Source organism: Xiphophorus couchianus, chromosome 16 (genome assembly GCF_001444195.1).
Source record: "Xiphophorus couchianus chromosome 16, X_couchianus-1.0, whole genome shotgun sequence".
Taxonomy (NCBI): Eukaryota; Metazoa; Chordata; class Actinopteri; order Cyprinodontiformes; family Poeciliidae; genus Xiphophorus; species Xiphophorus couchianus.
In genome coordinates, this window is record NC_040243.1 from 17,995,015 (window position 1) to 18,013,658 (window position 18,644).

The 18,644-nt window shown below is 43.5% G+C and overlaps 1 protein-coding gene across 6 annotated transcripts in view; it reads right to left on the bottom strand.

Moving 5' to 3' along the window:
- Positions 1–6,363: 6,363 nt before the first annotated feature.
- Positions 6,364–18,644, bottom strand: part of LOC114159841 (myocardin-related transcription factor A-like) — a 35,513-nt gene continuing 23,232 nt past the window's right edge. For all 6 annotated transcript variants that reach the window (XM_028042041.1, XM_028042038.1, XM_028042039.1 and 3 more), the window contains 13 exons: positions 17,492–17,649; positions 17,220–17,306; positions 17,089–17,142; positions 16,852–17,021; positions 16,629–16,770; positions 15,166–15,337; positions 14,941–15,062; positions 12,486–13,349; positions 12,166–12,291; positions 9,840–9,992; positions 9,660–9,743; positions 9,478–9,520; positions 6,364–8,808 (listed from right to left, as the gene is read on the bottom strand). In XM_028042041.1, the coding sequence (XP_027897842.1) occupies positions 8,324–8,808; positions 9,478–9,520; positions 9,660–9,743; positions 9,840–9,992; positions 12,166–12,291; positions 12,486–13,349; positions 14,941–15,062; positions 15,166–15,337; positions 16,629–16,770; positions 16,852–17,021; positions 17,089–17,142; positions 17,220–17,306; positions 17,492–17,649 (2,660 nt within the window). In that variant the 3' untranslated portion in view covers positions 6,364–8,323. The remainder of the gene's footprint in view (positions 8,809–9,477; positions 9,521–9,659; positions 9,744–9,839; positions 9,993–12,165; positions 12,292–12,485; positions 13,350–14,940; positions 15,063–15,165; positions 15,338–16,628; positions 16,771–16,851; positions 17,022–17,088; positions 17,143–17,219; positions 17,307–17,491; positions 17,650–18,644) is intronic.

Here is an 18,644-nt window from a genome sequence, read left to right on the forward strand (position 1 = left end):
AAATTAGAAAATAATCAAACAGTTCATTTTTTTTAGTGCAGAGTGAAGCGTGTGCCTGATATAAATAAGATAGGCACACATTTAAAGTTTTTCTTTTTATTAATGTCTACGACGATAGCTTACGGTTTACAAAAAGCCAAGATTCACTTTCAAATTGAAAGAAAAAAAGATTTTTAATACAGACACGTCAGCCTACTGACTAGTTTATTCATGTATTCCAGCCACTTAACACCAGTAGCGCCTGCTGCTGTACGCGTTGAGATTTTCCTTTAAAAGAAAAATAATTACTCATTGGATTTTTTTATTATCTAACCCTCTTTAAAATCGTGGTGAAAAAAAGACGTATTGTGTCCAAACATCTTGTACGTAGTGCACATCTGTGTGAGTCTGTGGGGGTGAGGACGTCGAAGCCTGAATGTTATTGGTCTGTTTACTTTTGCTTATTTGGCAGCTTGGTGCTTTTTTCTTTGTAAGCTAAAAATGAATGAGCAGAGTTTGAATGCTCTCGTAGTTCTAAGAGGGTTCGAGTGAACCCCGACTGAACTTTGTACTGTATGTGCGGTTCTGGCTGGGTCGCCGGTACATGAGCTTTTTTTTGTGGTTTTGCGAACTGAAGAGCTGACGGGTCACCCGGTTGGCCGACCGTGACATCTGCTGTGCTGTTCCTGAGCTTCACGCTGAGACTGCAGGAGGGTTAAACAGTAACATCTAAGTCCAAACGTCTCACAGAAGAGTAGAAATTAAGCAAACGTTGTTGATTCTCCTGCTCCTCCTCTGGAAATCTGACACACCCACCTGAACCTGGGACTCTCCATCCTCCACCTCCTACAGATCACAGGGTAGGCTTTGTTTTCCTGTTTTTATTACTTAGCATAATTTGTAAAAAGAAACAAAAAACACCTGGAGGTAATTAGTCCATGGTTTTGCTGAGGTGTTGCTCTGACAGCTGCCTTCTCGACAATCCTCCTTATCTATTTTGTGAATTGCCCACTCCTGCAACTAATTATGACGCTGCCACCCCTATGCTTCACAGTTGCTATGGTGTTCCCAGGCTTCTCAAATTATAAATATAACCAATATAACCAAACAAAAGTTTTTTTCATCTCAGAAAATATCAGCAAACCACAATTTGGCTTTTTACATTTCGTTTGGAGTAATGACTTCTTCCAACTCGTGGTTGGAACTGGACTTTAGTCGCCAGTGTAGATAAAGACTCAGTCTTACTAGCAACTAGCAAGGTTTGTTGTAAGTTTGTTTCTATTGTGTTGCCTGTTTTATACCAAAATGACGTTCATGTCTGGGACACAGAACCCTGATCCGTATGACGGCCGGGCATTGGTGTCAACATTTGTAGAAAAGATTATTTGTCTATTTTCTTATACAACATATGTAAATATCTAGCTTTTCCTCAATAAAACACATAACTTTCTTTTTTTTCCCCCCAATTGAATATGTGAAATAATGCTACTTGTCTGTGATATTCTAATTTATGAAGACATGCCTGTTTGCGGCAAAAGGTCAGTAATGTTTCCACTTTGTGAATGACCCAGATTCAAATGCTCTACCTGTGTGTGTGTGTGTGTGTGGGGGGGGGGGGGGGGGGGGGGGGGGGCGGGCGGGCGGGCGGGGAGGGCGTGTGTGTGTGACAGCGTGCATCCCCTTGCCTGGAGTCATGCGTGTGTGTGCGTTGGGATGAAGGGGTGGGCCGACACTGTGCCGCTGCATCACAACTCTGGTCGCATCTGGTTTGAAGCTCAAGTCGAAGAACTTTGCAGTTCTCCTGACCTACATCAGCGACGCGCCGTTCTTCCACAAACTCATTGTATCCTTCTGCAAAACATCTGTGGTCAAGATTGTGTTTGCGTACCTTCCCCCGGAGTCTGACTTTACCACGCAAACACACACACGCCCACACACACACACAAGCTCAGAGAAGGAAATTCAACAGTTTAGTAGTGATAGTGGTCCCACGGAAATGTTGCTGTCACATTACAGGAAGGATTTGATTTATCTTAAGCTTCTCTCAGCAGGCTGCCTCCTGCTGCTAGGTGGTTAACAGGAAAGCTATAATCTCCACACACTCACACACAGAGAGAGAGAGAGAGATAAACAAAAAGTATGAGCAACGAAATACAGTGACTCAACATGCAACCTTTACAAGGAAAAAAAAAGAAGCAACTCTGATCCACACAAAGGGAAACTTCTGCACTCACACACATGCACGTTCACATTGCATGCTATTCGCAGCGGTAATTAGAGGTGTGACAGCCAGACAGGTGGAGGTGACGATAATGGGCCTCAGCTATTTCTGTTCCCCCCTCTCGCTTCGTCTTTACAGCTCTGACATTCCCCCCTCTCACACTCCACCCCTCCCAACTTTCTCAGAACCGAGCGCCAGTGGTGAGAAGGAGTTCAACGCGCTCTCGCCGTTCGCGTTGTTTTCTCCCTACACACGTTCTTCTGTTTGTTCCCGCGCTCTCCCACGCCGCGGGGCTGACTTAATTATCAAAACAGCTTCCTCTATTCCGACAAACAAACATTCATGCAACTTCTTCATATTTACCTTGCTACAAATTGGCAACAATTTAAAGTGACAGGCACCCCAGAAACTTTGTGCAAAAACGGGGGCAAGTTAACTTTATTGTCTTACTTAAAGTGGGATGTCGACACATCGATTTTCGACGCAAGGTTTGTAGTGTGACGCGTTGCGGGCGCTTCAAGCTCCAGTGTGCAGTCGGATTTGGAAAAATGATTTTCTATGAATATTTCATGCTAGAATCCCTAACAGGAACTGATTGCTATATGTTATTTGGAAATCAGTGCATTTGGGAAGTTGACATGTTTCAACCAGCTGACTGGATGATACTAGATGAGACTTTCTTACAGTACATAACGTGTTTTATTCTTTATCTCCTTTATTCACCTCTACACCCACATTAGCTGCCATTTTTGTCATCCCAGGTGATGATTAATTAGGCTTCACGTTCAAGGACTCATAGATGTGTCAGTATAGAGGTTTCAAGGTGAGACATTTTCCATCCCAGTGGACAGACTGCAATATATCACCCTAACACGTTGTTCTTGAGCTTCACGGAGACGTTCACCTGAAGGGTTACCTAAACACTCTTCAACCCATGATATATGCAGCTTTTCTCTGATTCAGGGCTCCAGGGTTCTGCTCCAGATGACCAGGGCAAGAGGGACTGTAACACCTGGACGGGTTCCCAGCGTGTCAAAGAGCAAACTCAGAGAAATCCAGGAGCTTCACTCATACTAGTGTTACACAAAAATGAACAGTGATTTGAAAACAAATAAAGAGTCATAACCTGAAAGAAAAAAGGTATTTAAAGTCAGACAAAAAAAGTCCCTTTCTATAACTGACCTTGTAATTTAGCGCCTTGTAATTGGGTCTCTGTCGCTTTAAGAAAGTTCTCCTCTTTCCAAAACTCTGTCATCACAACGCGACTCCTCTACTAACCCTTTAGCAATGTTTTTACCAGCGTTTCACTGAGAAGTGGCTCGCATAGCTCTACAGAGGCGTAGCTAGCTCCACCAGGTGTTTGCTAATTGCTGCTGGCTAGTCTGAAGGAGCTGAGTGGGAGAGTCAAGAGTGAAGGCTGCAGCCCTTACAGAGCATGCTCTGTAAGGTGGAAAGTGCAACTCTGAGACGGAGCTTCGTCCCCCCAATTGTTTTCCAAAGCTGAATGGTATGTCGCGCGAGATTTAGGCAATCTTTCATTAATTTCACAAACATGAAAGAGTCAAAGCAACACTCCAGGTGTGTTTTTGATGATGGAATAATATAACACGACGTAAAACTCAAAAAAGTCAATTTTACACAATTTCGCCCCTTTAAAGTCTGTCCTGCTGCAGCTCACTACCACCCAGCAGTTAAGCAGTTAACACACGAAAGAAGTCCTGCGTTCCTGTTTTGTTTTTGTCTTGCTGCTCGCCTGCGTGTCGCTGCACACGACATGTTTCCCCACTCGTCGCCTGCATCTGACAGGCAGCCGCTGCGATTTTGTTCGCACATGCAGCTGGAGCTGAAATCCGCCGCTTCGCTCCTGCGAGCACGTGAGCCCGTCGCGCGGCGGGGCTCCTGGTTTAGCGCGTCATCCGTCCTCAGCAGCAGGGACCGCCTCGCGCCCCGACCTTCAGGACGTTACGGAGAGCGCGCGCGTCCCGTAGCTCCTCTTCCTCTCATCCCTTTTATTTCTCCGCCGTCAATTTTTCCCGCCTCATTGTCTGCGTCTTTTCTTCAGAGCAGAGACTCTTACCCTGAATTCATTTCAGCCTCTTTGTAGACTGTAGACCGAGACTTTCACACTATACACACACACACACACATATATATATATATATATATATATATATGAACAATCTTAATTGCACTGGTTGTTAATATTAGCCAAACTATTATAAGTCCTGGAACATGTGACTAATCTCACCAAGTCTGAGGCAGGTTATAAAACAAAAATGAAATCATTCACTGCTTATGATGCAACAGTGGGACAGATTTTTACTATCATTGAGTTACCGACGGGGGTTCGGTTTTCTTAAAAGGCTTACAGCTGTGTCCCTGGGGGCATTTTATGGGATTGTGGGTCAGCCAGATTGCTTTTAAGGACTTTCAATTTTATTTTATTTTTTTTTTTTTACACCCAAATGGAGAACAGTGTCAAAATTCTCGGCACAAGATCAGGCCTGTTCCCAGTGCGATTGCTCGGGTGCCGCCCCGTGTTACGTCGATGTTTGAGGCGTTCGTGGACGAGATCGTTTCATGTTGGATCTCAGACAAGAACAGGAGACGATGGACGGAAGATTTTCTGAGCATCGAGGGTCAAAGGGCAGTAAACAATGACGTGGGATTGAGAGAAGACTCTAATAAAGCTGAAAAAGCTTCTTCACAAAACCACATGCAATGGTAATTTTCCCTTTGCTGTGTTTGATGGGGATTTTTTTTCTTTTTTACATCCTTGCAGTCTTTCGTGGTGTCCATTTCTCGAATGCCCCCATTTTTTCCAATCAAAGCAAGTCTTAACTCTCTTGCTTTGCGAGTTATGATGAGTTTTGGATTGAGATTGGGGCAAGTTAGTGATTAAATGACAGGACGATATTCTGTAGAAGAAACCAATGTAAGGTGTGTTTTCAGAGTACATGTTGCATCAGCCACAGTCTTAAAGGTGTTTCGCTTAAGTGAGCAAAGAATAAGCAGCTGAACACACCTTGAGAAGCGCAGAAAATATCTCCACAAGATGCACATTTTTACTAGTTCGGTCATTTTTCACGCTTAGCGTTTGCCGTGCGCAAGCTACACATGCAGTCTTCAGATGTGAAACTTTCTATAAAAGCGCTTTTAAAAGCAACAAATGTTAGAAGGATTGCATGCTTTCGAGCAGATATAAGTAAAAGGAACGCAAGACTGAAGCTGGATGCAGCGCCGCATGAAAAGCAGAGTGCGGCAGGACGCTTTGCGGCACCAAGTAGGCCATCTGAATGGGTCAGTGTCTGCTTGGTAAGTTCTGCAAAGTGTGTGAGCGTGGCTTGAGTCGACCGTTTGAGCGAGCTTGAAGGCATCGCACCTTAAAGTAAAAACAAAAAATCCAAACCTGCAACCTTTCCGTAATTACATTCAACAGAAACAAATGCAAAACAAAACACTTATTCATCACGTTTTGCTCCGATTTGAAGGACTTTAGTCGTCATTACAAGCACAAAGCGAGGATGGATAACCCCGCCCTTTAACGTCCACTCTGCGTTCTTAGATTTCTCCACACTATAAAGATTATGCTTGATCCACTAACCTATTTTCATCTGTGGGAATTTCACAAAAACACATCTATGTGTGTTTTCTGTGTTCAAGAATGACCTCCTCTTTGTGTTTTGCGTATGTTGATGCGCAGATATTTCTTTCTCAGCGTGTTGCGCATCGCAGGCAGACCTCCCGCTGCAGCGCTGAGACTCATCAAAGCATCTGCAGAGTCACTCCAGGCTGTTTAATAGCGAGACTCCCTCTAAGCTGCATCCAACATGAGAACGCTGCTTTCAGGGTTATGTGTGTGTGTGTGTGTGTGTGTGTGTGTATGTCGGTTAATTACTTTGTGTGTGGTGCCTGTATATGAACTTGCGCATCTCTGGGGCACAAATCTTCCCTTTATACAACCCAGAGGTGAAGCTAAAACAACAGTTTGGGTGGATGGATTTTTATCAAATACGAGATATTTTTTTAAAAATCAAACACACAAAAATGAACTGCAACTAAATTGTAATTTCCTTTTGATGCATTTTTTTTTTTTACAGCAAATGAACTCAAAGGAACTTTGACGCAGAAGTTATTATTTTGCACCGATTCCAGTCTGTTGATTAAAGATACTCCTGATTATTCATTCAGTAGGAATTTATTGACGTCACGATCAATCTAATTTGCCATCGCCGTGGTACCTTCTTCACAACAACAAGAAACACAGTAATTTACAGTGGTGTAAATGTCACACACACACTTAGGCTTCAGTGTTGAATGTGTGCATGTGCTGCTCCCGTAAGACGGAGTAGTGAGATTTCCACGTGGTTACATTCAAGCTACGTCACAAATTTCATCACAGAGTAAAAGAATGCTTTAAAAAAATAATCTAAGAAATATCGTGTTAATAATACAATGCTTTGGACATGCAATATCAAGACAAATAAACCTGTAGGCTTCACATTTAGCTTTTTTTCCCCTTTTTAAAAAAATATGAAATATTATCAGTTTAATATCGCTTTTGAGCCTTTAACAAAAGGTTGGTATGAATGTCTTGCACAACAAATATCTCAAATGTTTAGAAGAGATCTGTAAAATTAGGGTTAGATCAATCCTGCAGCCTTAATTTGTTGGGAATGTGCAAAAACTTCAAAGATATTTCTTGGCTCCCTTTACGCGCCAATTGTTCGTACAGTTGGCGCGTACGAAGTGTAAACAGAGAAGGAGTCTGCTTTTGAAACTCATTTGTCCGTGTGACGCAACAGGCTGTGGATTCAAGTCGATGCCTGACTAAAAATCAGATTGAGTGAGTGGGCACACTTCTGCTAATCCGCCTACAGCAGGCCAACATTTTTCACTCAGCACTTTTGCGTTTTTGCTAAACGTCTTGTGCAATTATAGACTTTATTGTCATTCAGCTGCACATTTACAATCCTAACCTAAGGCTCCAATGTTATTAGCTTCTCCTAAATTAATTTTTCCAAATAAATTCCAAGGTGCTAATTTACTTGGCTGTTTTGTGAATCTTTGCTGGAATAAAATTTGACGTCTGCGTTGAGCTTTTGGTTATTGTCTGTTAAGATTTTTTGTCAAGAAGACGTCTATAGTCACGCTCTTACTTTGAAGTCCGCAAAGACCGCTTACGCAGGCCTTCCGTTTCCTCTCCTAACGTTCTCCACCGTTAACGCGGTGCAGCAAACGGCGCGTTCACACCAAACGCGTCCAACGCTTCAGGTTCAACGCGTGTGAACTCTGAATGCAGATGCTTAACATTTCACTCTACACCTAGAGTTTTGTGCGTCAGGTTTACATTCACAGTCTATGTTGGGGCGTGTCGGGGTGGACGCTCGAGCCGTTGTTTTCTGTTGTCGGATGTGTTGGATGCTCAAATGCTTCAAACGTTTCAAATCGCCGGGCCCTCGACGCACCTCCACATAGACTTTGAATATAAACCAGACGCACGAAATGTGTTTGGTGTGAACGCACCATAACCATAACTCTACCCAGAATGCATTAAAAATCCATTGATGTCAGGTGTGCTTTCTGACCAAAGCCCTGCTGTGGGCAATTGGCCACAATCTGCTAACAGAGTTAGCAATGCTCAACACTGAAACCACGAGTGACTGGTCTGTTTCAGAGAATCACTTCTTGAAGCGCAACCTGACACAGTGCAAGCAATTACTGGCTTTAATGCTTTAGCTTTAGCATTAGCTTCTGCCAGACACTATGTTGCTTTAGTGTGAGCGCAGCTAACGTTTATGATTAGTGGTTTAGGGTTAGTGCAGCTAACCTTTAAGCTAGCAGTACCCACCACTGGCACTAGCAGTGCCACTAGCCTTTAGCACAAGGTATATGTGCTAAAGGCACATAAACCTTTCCAGTGTCCAACTATCTACTAGGTTTCCATCTGTAGGACCAGCCTGAGACGTATTAGCAAGTCAACAAAATAAATAAATGTGAAAATGGTTTAAGACTGAATATGGCAGAATAAAAAATGACACAGACTTTGTGCTTGGTTTAAATCCTGAAAAGTCAGGCATAGACTAAACTTTGAGTTGCTTTTTTGACTGTTTCCAGCTACATTCAAGAGTCCCAGTCCATGTGAAGGTCGGAACAGTCCAGGAAGTCTGCTGAGAACACACTCGGGGGCGTTCGGGGGACCAGTGTGGACGTTTCCCATTCGCTCTCTCCTCCCACAGGGAAGCCCAGCCATTCCTTACGGTCCGCGCTCCGTTCCCTGTCCGAGGAATCCACGGGAGCTGGTTCCAGAATGCAGGTGGTGCACATAATTTGGTCATCAAACAAAGTGGGGAGGATACCTGGTTCCACCCCATGGAGAGGCTTCCCAGGGATACCTTCCAGAAAGTCCTCCAGGCGTCCGCCGCCACACAGATCTAAGTGTTGCTTATAATCCAAGCTTTTGGCTGGAGTCCAGGGCTGCAGAGGAGAGTCGTGTTGTAGCGCAGCACTGATGGGGGAGTTGGGCGGTGACAACAGGAGGTGGAGCGGTGACGGGCGAGGTGAAGAAAACGAGAAGTCTCTGGCGTCTTTCAGTGTGTCAGGTGTTTCTGAAGGCAAAAAGGAAAACCTTCTTACAATGCCTTACAAAATTATTCACATATCTTAACCTTTTTTTTTAATGATTTACAGCTTTACAACAACGTGCATCAATGTGTTTGATGGGGTTTCATGAGAAGTGAACAGCACAACGGTGCAACGTTTTCAAAGGAAAAGTGAAGTGTTGCCTATGAGATTGTCAGACAATATTAGATAAACTAAAGCTCTGCTGCCAACATGACTTCTTATGGCGTTCATTTTTGACACTATTTCCACCAAGGCCGGATTCGTAGAGAGCAGGACTAATCCTCGTGTTGCAGACTCATTCTCCAACCTGAGCTGTGGAGCTCTGCAGCTCCTCCAGAGTCATGGTGGCCTTCGTAACTTCTTCTTTGGCTGACCTCTCAGCTTAGGTGAAACGTTGTGTTTTCATAGATTTGTGCCTTTTATGTACTTCTTTCCATTTCCAAATGAGGGATTAACAGTCTTGCACGAGACGCAAAACTCATGCAAGTGATTCTAAGATGCAGCAACTTGAAGCTGCAATTGTAATAAGGGGGAGTTTTTCCCCACTTTGTGGAATTGTTATATTAGTCATTAAATTTTAAATGGTAATTATTGAGTTTTATTATAGAGCTAGAAAAGATCATTATTTATTCTAGACGGTCCAAGGACTGTACCTCCAGCCTGCAGGATGAGGTCGATGAAATCCTCGTCTCTCAGCTGACGACAGAGAGAGAACAGCAGATTTTACCACCGAATGACTAAAAATAGTTATATGAAATCAAAATCATACAACTGACTGTGAAACCTAAGCGTGACTTAGAAAACTACACAGTTAGACTTCAAAACATTGTCATACTTTATCGTGAGACGGCGAGGCTGCCGTGTCGACCGAATCTGACGACAGAGGACTCAACAAGATATCCAGACCTGGAAACATCTCCTGTAGGTCACAATACATCAGGGAAATAAAAATATGTAGAGAGAGAGAGAGACTAAATCTGAAGTGACAATCTGGACGAATTTTCAGGTTGCTTACAGTTTGACAGAAAGGCGAAGGGGAGTTTTTCCACGTTTGAGGACTCTGCAGCCTGCGTGGCGCTGACGGACGATGGGCCGCTGCTTCCTGCAGCTCCACACGTTCCTGACGCGCCTCAGTCTTGTTCTTTAACGACGGTGTGTCATTAAAGAACTTTAAAGAAAGCGAGTTAGATTAAGAAGATAAAACAAAAGACGTTTTTTTTTTTTTTTTACTTAATTTGGCTGCCTTTAAATGCTTGTAGGAAAATGTTTGACATACAAACAAACGAGCAGGAAACTAGAAGAAGTCGGCTCATATTTTAAATTGCAGCATTCAGTTTACATCAAGAACGGCGAATTGAAAAGAAATTGCAGCAAAAAATAATTAGGATGATTAGTAAATCAGTTGGAGAGGTGTTTAATACGTTCATATTTAATTCAAACATACAACATTCAAGTGTCTTGGAAGAGTCGTGAATGAGTGATGCTGTGGGCAGGAAGGATCTTCCATAGCAGGAGAGCTTAAGCACTAATCAGCTGATTCCAGTTTTACAGAAACACTAACCTGTTGGTGTGGTTAAAATCAAAACAATTATCTCCCCTTCAGTGAATCAGAGCTTCTCCCAGTGTTTTATAAGCCTGGTGGGCCACCAGGCTTTCCTTGCTCCCCCACCAGGCTGAGAATGGTTCATTTAATCACTATAGAGTTTTTTTTTTCAATAAACCCATAGCAGTGACGGGATAAAGAGTCACTTTGGTGAAACACAATGGCAACTTGGTAAGGTGGGTATGTGAACACAAGAAGACTTTTTTATTCACCACTTCCTGTCTTTACCGGTTCACACGGCAACCACTTCAGCAAATAAAAGTGACAAATCGTGGATAAAGAGAAAATGATTTTGGACACTTTTAATTAGGACAGAACAACTGAATTGCAAATAATTGATACTTATTTTAATTGTATTTTTTTAAATGTATGCCTTTTTGACGATTTCTTTTTGTTGGCGTTTAGAAATTGTTGATAATGTTTTCCAATAACACATAATTACCTCGTCTTATATTCACATTTTCGGCCAACTTTTAATAATTTTTTTTAACTCGCTGGCTGCTCAACCTGTCCACCTCCAGCGCCGGGTTTATGCGCGTTTTCCAAATAGAACCCCAGTGAATAAATGTTCTCAAATTAAATGTTTATTTTTGTCCAAAATTGTCAGTGTGTGACATTTCACTAATGCAGTAAATAAGTTCACTTATGTCCTTCTACATATCTTTACCAGGTGTTCTAATACCGTTTGTGGGCTTTAAAAGTCCTAATCTGCACATTCGAATCTAATTCTGTTACTTTATGACAGTCAAAAACCAACGAAGGAGAAAAACAGTCGACGTGTTTCCGTGTAAAGCGCCACTTCGCGTTAAATCCGGATGTTTTTAAAGCCAGCCGGGGACGCTTGTAGAGCCTCTGCGGACCAAGATGTGATGAAGTCTTTGTTCCTCATCTCACAACACCATTAATCATAGTAATGGAGGATGCTGTTAGGGTAATTAGCAGGGTAAAAATAATCAGCATCAGGCCAGTGTCAGACACTTCTCAAGCGCTGCTGCTATTGTTTCAAACGGCATAGGCCATTAATTTCACAGCAATCAGACTGACGACGGCGGTTTCCTTACGCTCTTATTTCACCGCGGCGCATTAACAAGCTGTTCGAATTTTCTTTTATTGCGCAGGCAACAAGCGAATGGATTCAGAAACTCTGTGGTTCGGTTCCCGATGGATCTTCGAGGAAATCGTTAAGAGGCTGTGCTTGCTGGTTAAATTTGGGTGTTTTAATGGTGACGTTTTTTTTAAAAAAAACAACAACAAAAACACGTAGAAAATTCTCACAAGTTTTGCAAAAGCTGGTAATATTTTGCATCTTGTATTCATGCCACAAGCCATGATGGGGACACAACAAACAAACGAAGGTGTTCTGGCCAGATGTGACCAAGTGGGAAGTTTTCAGTTGATGGTCCAGTAAAAAAAAAAGTCCACTGAGAATTTCTGGTAAGACCACAAAGAGTCTTAAAATGTTAAAACCTGTGTGGGACAATTCCCAAAGGACGGCTGGCTCGACCAAATATGAACTCTGGGTGCTGAATACAAACACCATGTGAAAACCACTTTTCTTCCACTACAATCAGATGCCACCTTGTGTTTGTATCGCACATAAAATCTGAGTTTATAACATAACCAACCATGAAAAAAAGGTCAAAGAGTTTGAGATGTTACATCAACTGTCTTCACTGAAATTTGACTGTAGATACACGTCATCTAGTAAACAAATGATTGCAGAGGTCATTCGACGCACCTGAGGTAAATCGGGATTTGACGCCTTTCCTCGGTCTCCAGTAATGTGATTGGTCAAAGGAATCAGGATGGGCTTCTTCTTGCTGTCACCGACCACGGCTGGGCGGGAGCCGTTGCTCAGAAGATCCTGCGGGACGAAGGGAAAGTCTGAATACATCTTTTGATGTTCTGTACTTGTGTGGAGAATGCAGAACCTTGTAATTAAGCCAAACTATCTAAAGGAAAAAAACAGAGTCCGAGGTGGTGATTGTCTAAAATCCGTGCTGCGATTGTCCGTAACGTGAAGTACGCGAGGTTCTTCTTCTCTACTCTTACTCCTACCTGCTGCTGCTGCGGATGCATCCTGCTCTGCATCTGGACAGGTTGCAGTTTGTTGTTCTGATGCTGGTGCTTCTTGGCGACGCTCTCTTGTTTCCTCAGCAGAACCTGTTGCTCCGGCCTCGTTTTCTCCAGCTGGGGGCGACGCTGCTCAGACTGCGTCTGTAGGTGCCGTTTCTGAGATCTCCTTTGCTTCTGCGGATGGGGTTTTCGGTGGGCTTCCGGCGCCTCGTTGACGCTTTGAGCGGCGTGCTGCGGCTTCTTAGTGTTACGCTGCATCAGCAGCAGCCTACTGATGGCCTGTTGCTGAGCCAGCTGTCGAGCAGAGTCCTGCAGGCAAACCTGCTTCTGCTGGAGCTGAGGATGCGTCTGACTGTTAGGCTGTTGAGTTGGGCTAGACGCCTGCAGCGGCATCTTGGATGCTATCTCTTCCTCCACGGTTTCCTTCTTGATGGTTATAACCTCCTCTTCACTAAGAATGACTAGAAAAGGACTTGTTGATCTATCGGGAGGTTCCTCCTTCACTCTTTTGAGAACGTGCGCCTCCGGAGCGTCTCGGTTACTGTTTCCCAGCTGCATTCTCAGCTCCTCCACCAACCTGTGATTCTGCAACAGCATCCTGGTGAGCTCTGTAATCTGCTTATCTTTCTCCTGCAGCATTCTGTCTTTGTCAACAGTCGCAGGAGGAGTTGCCGCGGTAATAGCGGGGGCCGCAGAAGAGACCGAGCTGCGTTCCTGCAGAGAGGTAGACTTTAAGGAGAAGCGACAAGGCGCCGGGCCGGAGCGTCGGCGCTCCTGTTTGACGGCAGCAGACGCCGGAGCCGTGGTGAGCGGCCGAAGGCTGGGATCAGAGGCAGGAGAGCTCATCTGCAGAGAGAATGAAATGAAGCGTTGGTGATACTCCCGTAAATTATCCATATACGACATGTAAGGCGTACGAGCCTTCTCCAGTTCACCGTTCCTTCCGGGGATCACTTTGACTGATATCAGTGCTGTCTATCCATTATAATTTTACACGTTTAACATGCTGCCTAATGCATCCCACACACTAAGAGTTGCCATAATGATTAATCAATTCCGTCGGCCTTAACGCAATGCCAAATCTGAGTGGGAAACCCAATTAAATTGTTGGAGAAGCATTCAAAACGTGGAAAGAGCTGCAGCAAGGATTTACTTCCTTACAAATTCTTCCTACAGTTTTCTTTTTTGGCTTGTCACACTTCAAAGTTTCAGATCATCAATACATTTTAGATCAGAAAAAAAGATGCAAAACTGTGTATTTAGGGAGAAAATAGCTTTCGAACCAACCTACACTGAAAAGTGAATTGCCCCGCTCCTTAAATAATGACGTCGCTGTGACTAACCGCAGTCAGTTTGCTGTTTCACTCACCACACCCAGTCCTGATCGCTGTCTGAGCCTGGGCTGTTTGAGGTTAACATCTCTCAAAAAAAACAAATCATCATCAGATGAGAAAAACAAAATCCCTGACAAGCATTAGTCTGGAAAGGGATACAAATGTGTAACATCTCCGGTTCACCACAGTAAGAGAGATTATCTACAAACGTAGAACGCATGGAGCAGCGGTGAACCTGCCCAGGAGTGACCGGCCTTCAAAAGCTGCTTCAATGATCATCAACAAAATATGCCAGAAGAATATTTAAAGCATTGCAGGCTTCGTTTGCTTCAGTTAAGGTCAAAATTCATGATTCAATAAGAGCTTGGTAAAATGGAGAGAGATCCAAGGTCAAGATTCCTACTGACCAAAAAGAAAATAAAGATCCAGCAAATAAATTTGGGGAAATGTTCTGTGGACTGACGAGGCATTTCAGGACCGAACATAATAGCAAAACATGGAGGTGGGAGTTAAATAGCAGCGTTGATGGACAGGAACGCCCCATTGTTATGGACAGAAACATGAATATCTGTCAGCTGAAGTGTTGACCATTATGTCAACCCAGTGATCCGAAATCCACCAACAAGTTCACATCAGAATGGCTTAAAAATGTCAGACTTTAGGAAGTTTCACCTTAAACGTGTCGTTCATCCTTCAAAGGTTTCCAGTATGGCTGAACTGAAACCACTTTGCAAAGAAGAGGGGAGTCAAATTCTTCCACATCCATTGCTGGTTATTGGAAACGCTTGATGGCAGCCATTGCCACCACTAAGCAGGTATTAAGTTTAGGGGAGAATTACTCTTTTCTTTCTTTATTCTTCAAATAGGCTTGCTCGAATAGTGTTTTCTGACACGCTCGTAGCATTAAAAATACACATGTAGTCTGAATCTGGTTTTGAAACATTTTCCGCGACACTTGAACTTGAAAGTCTAAAGCCATTTCGAACTGAATCCAGCGGAAACATGGACATGAAATGAAGTAATCTTGATCAGCACACACAACGTTTGTGACACAGCTCATCTTGAAGTGAAATAATTTGAACAATGAATGTTTCATGTCTGACCAGTTCTCCCAGTGGGTCAGAGTTAAAGCCGGTTTCTGCTGGACTCGCGCCGTTCGGCAGGCGGGGTCCGTCACACCTCAAGAGCCGCTGAGGCGACGGCTCACTGGCACCGAAACTGCCGCCTGCATCGCCAATACAGAAAGATTCAAGCTAATTTAGTCTTATTTATGCTCAACAGCGGTGTAAACTGTGAAGATTAAACCCTGGTATGTAATCCTGGTTCACCTGTTTTGGAGCGCGGTCGTGCTCTTCCCGGCTCTGGCTCGCTGGGTCCCCCTGCTGTTGGAGAGGCGGTACTGCAGAGTTCCTGGTACGTTCTCAGCCTCTCGATGAGATCCTTCCTGGTGCCAGAGACGGGCAACCTGCGCAGCTTCAACTCACACTTTAGTTCTGCGACCTGGCGGCGGACGGAGTAAGGGACAAATCGAGAATGAGGGAGGGAAGCGAGGAGAAAGCGAGATAGATGAAGAGAGAGGGGAAAAAGTGACAGGTGAAAAAGAATTAAAGAGCAAGGAAGAATAATCTGTCACTGTCGCTGGGGCTATATTTTATGGGGAAAAACTTGTTCCAAGCTTCAGTTTCTGTTTACTTTAATGAAGTTTCACCTCGAAATGAGGATCAGTTTTTTCCTCCATTCAGTCTCAATAAGCCTGGATTGCTTAAATACAATTATGTTGTTGCTTTCTTTCGTTTCTGCGGTTCTTCTGATTCACTTGTGTTTCTTGCTGGTCTCCAGCTTACCTGAGTTTTCCCATAAAGTGTCTCTCTTGTTCATGTCTGCTTTTATGTTAAAGTTGTTTTCAATGAATGTGTGTGCCAAGCACCAGTCAGACGTTTACACACACACTTCACAGAAGCAGAATCCACCTAAATCGATTGAAGGAAGCCGACGCGTGACCTCAGGAAAGAAACACGTCCCACACTGTCAGACACGGTGGTGGCAGCGTCAGGCTGTGGGGCTGTTTTGCTGCTTTCAAACCAATGAAAACTGTACAAAAACATTTATTTCCTGTTTGCTTTAGTTTGCTAGATGATGTTTATTGCCACATTTTGCTCTAAATTTGGGCTGCGCACAAATACAGTGACTGTAGACAAATTGTTCTTTAAGGGATTGGTGAACCTGGATCATAAATCCAATGTTCCAGCATGGTGGTGGCACCATCATGCATAGAGGCTGATTTGCTGCCAGCACATGAAGTAAAATGAAAAACTTTTTGAATTATTTAAAATGAAAATAATCGTATGTTCAACCATGAAAAAAAAGCTATCTGTTGACCTCAAGCCCTGTTGGATCTATTATTAATATGATTTATTGATATTAATATTTTATTAGTAGTCTGTTGTGTGCCAGAAAATCTGAATTTTAGCGTTTCTGAAAAAAAAAAAAAGAAACTATCATTAAAGTTGTTTTACAATAATTTCCCCCTGGAAAAAAAAAAAGTTTAATATGCAAAATATTGGGAATGAATTTTTTATTTATTCACTCATTCATTCGTACATTTACTTACTTTAATCTAAAGCAAAATCGAAACCTTTTTCTTTTAAAGATGTATCAGGATATAACGCTCCACATGCGAAGGTAAATCTGTTGGGTTTCTATTTGAGACTCAGATAAGTTGGATTGCTACACCACTAGACACGACACGGCTATAAAAGCAACAAAAAAAAAAAACTGGGGATGAACGAACCTTCATTTCGTCCAGATTCGGACGGAGTGATGAGACTTTTGTCCCAGAACTTGGACCTATGTGAATGCAAGGAGAGGAGTCAGGTGGGGAGGAAGTGGAGGTCAAGTCGGACGGAGAGGATGAAGGAGGCGGGTCCCGATCCCTGTCGGTGATCCAGAAAGTCAAACATGACTAAACCTCCACAGAAGGCTGATTCACGGATCCGTAAGAACTCTACGCTTACGCGGGCAGCCGGGCGTGGTAGTTGTGCTGCTGCTGACTGAGGATCTGAAGCTGGAGGAAGAACTGCTGCTGCTGGAGGATCTTGGCGTGGGAGGAGTCCAGATCGAGAAGAGGCCCGGCATCTCCCTTCTTGTCAGGAGGAATGTACTGATGGTACTTCAGCTTCTTTATCTAGAGGGGAGCCCGTTCATTCAGCGTCACAAGATTCTCCCTCCAAAACCAAAGCGACAACACCTACCTTTGGTGCGCTGGCCTTTTCTGTCTTGTGTTTCTGGGTGGAGAGGCGCTGGGACTAAAAAACACAACACAAGTAGGTTTTACCCAGACACTCATGAAGCTCAGTTTTTTGTGCTTTTTTATGCATCTTACCTTAATTTGAGGGACTCCAAAAGTTCTCTGCGCAGAGGAGTTTGGACGAATGGAGAAGAGATGAAAAGGAAGAACTGACGGAGGAACCTGATGGGTGGTTACAGACGGAATGTTCTGGTTAAAACTTTGAGAGAGAGAGAAAAAAAGCGTTCTGGACGCATAACACTAAATGCATTTGAGCCGAGTATCCACGGTCGGATCCGTGCGGTGAAACCTGTCAGGATATCGTCTACGTCCGATCCACATGCCCACTCCTGTAGGAGTGACCGTACCTCAGTTGGAGAGGTGAGGTTGCTGCCGGCCGGTTTCTCTGCTGAAGGTTGAATGCCCAGAGGACGCTCCCGGCTTTCTGACTGACGTGGAGACAGGCGGTCATTACTGTCCTCGTCGCATGATGAGTTCCCCCCCGAGGGCTTCGGAAACCGCCTCTCTAAGAGAGGCAGAGGAGCGGAGAGAGAGTCATTTATATCCTGCTAATTTTAACTGCAGAAGAAACAGGAACTCCATCTTGGAGTTCGTGTAACTCACCTGCTTCGATCATTGGTGCATAAAGTCTTTTTTTTTCACAAAAAAGAAAAAAGTTACAGTTATTTTAAGACTTTACGCACCAGTGATCGAAGCAGTAAAGGTTTTACTTCGAGTACATTTATTCAGTGGTGAAAAAATTAATCAGTAGTGTTGTAACTGTTGGTTCTCCAGCAGGTAATGCTTCAATAACAACTTTTATGTCAATACCTCAAAACTTATTCTTTAAAATGTCACAACGTCGGAGCATCCAGAGAGAAATGTCTGACCGTTCCTCTTTGTAACCGTCTCTATTATTCAACCAGAGTTCTGGTTCCTCTCTTATAGCATCTTCTCCTAAGTTGAATTTGTGTCTGAGGAACCGTTTTCTGTCTTGATTTGGTTAAATGTTTTGGACACTGAGCCAAATCTCAGAGAGTTTGTGATGCCGTGTGGTCTAACAGGGTTCCTAGTAGCCAAACTCACCTGGAGTGGTTTCTGCCTAAAAGCTGTCTCTTTAAAGCACACAGTTCCAGTTAAAGTCCCTGTAAAGTTTGGCAAACTCCGCATAAATATGGTTTTAACAGGAGGAGAAAACAGAAGCAGATTATTTATCACGGTTGTTGTGGAGACGTGGCAAAACACAAGACATGACGCATTTTAACAGGGAGGCGTTTGACACTGCGTGGCGGCAGCAGCAAAATTAGCTTAGTTTCCGATTCAGTCTACTGACCACAAACTAAACCAACATTATGTACAGAGCATCACACCTGGAAACAGGAAGTCATTGATTACGACTTGGAAACTACCAGAAACTTTGAAACAAAGATATTTGTTGAAAGTGGTAATGATTTATTTGTTTCAGAGGAATGATTAGAGGGATAAATGTTTGTGCTACTGGTAAATGTTTTTCCCCAAACT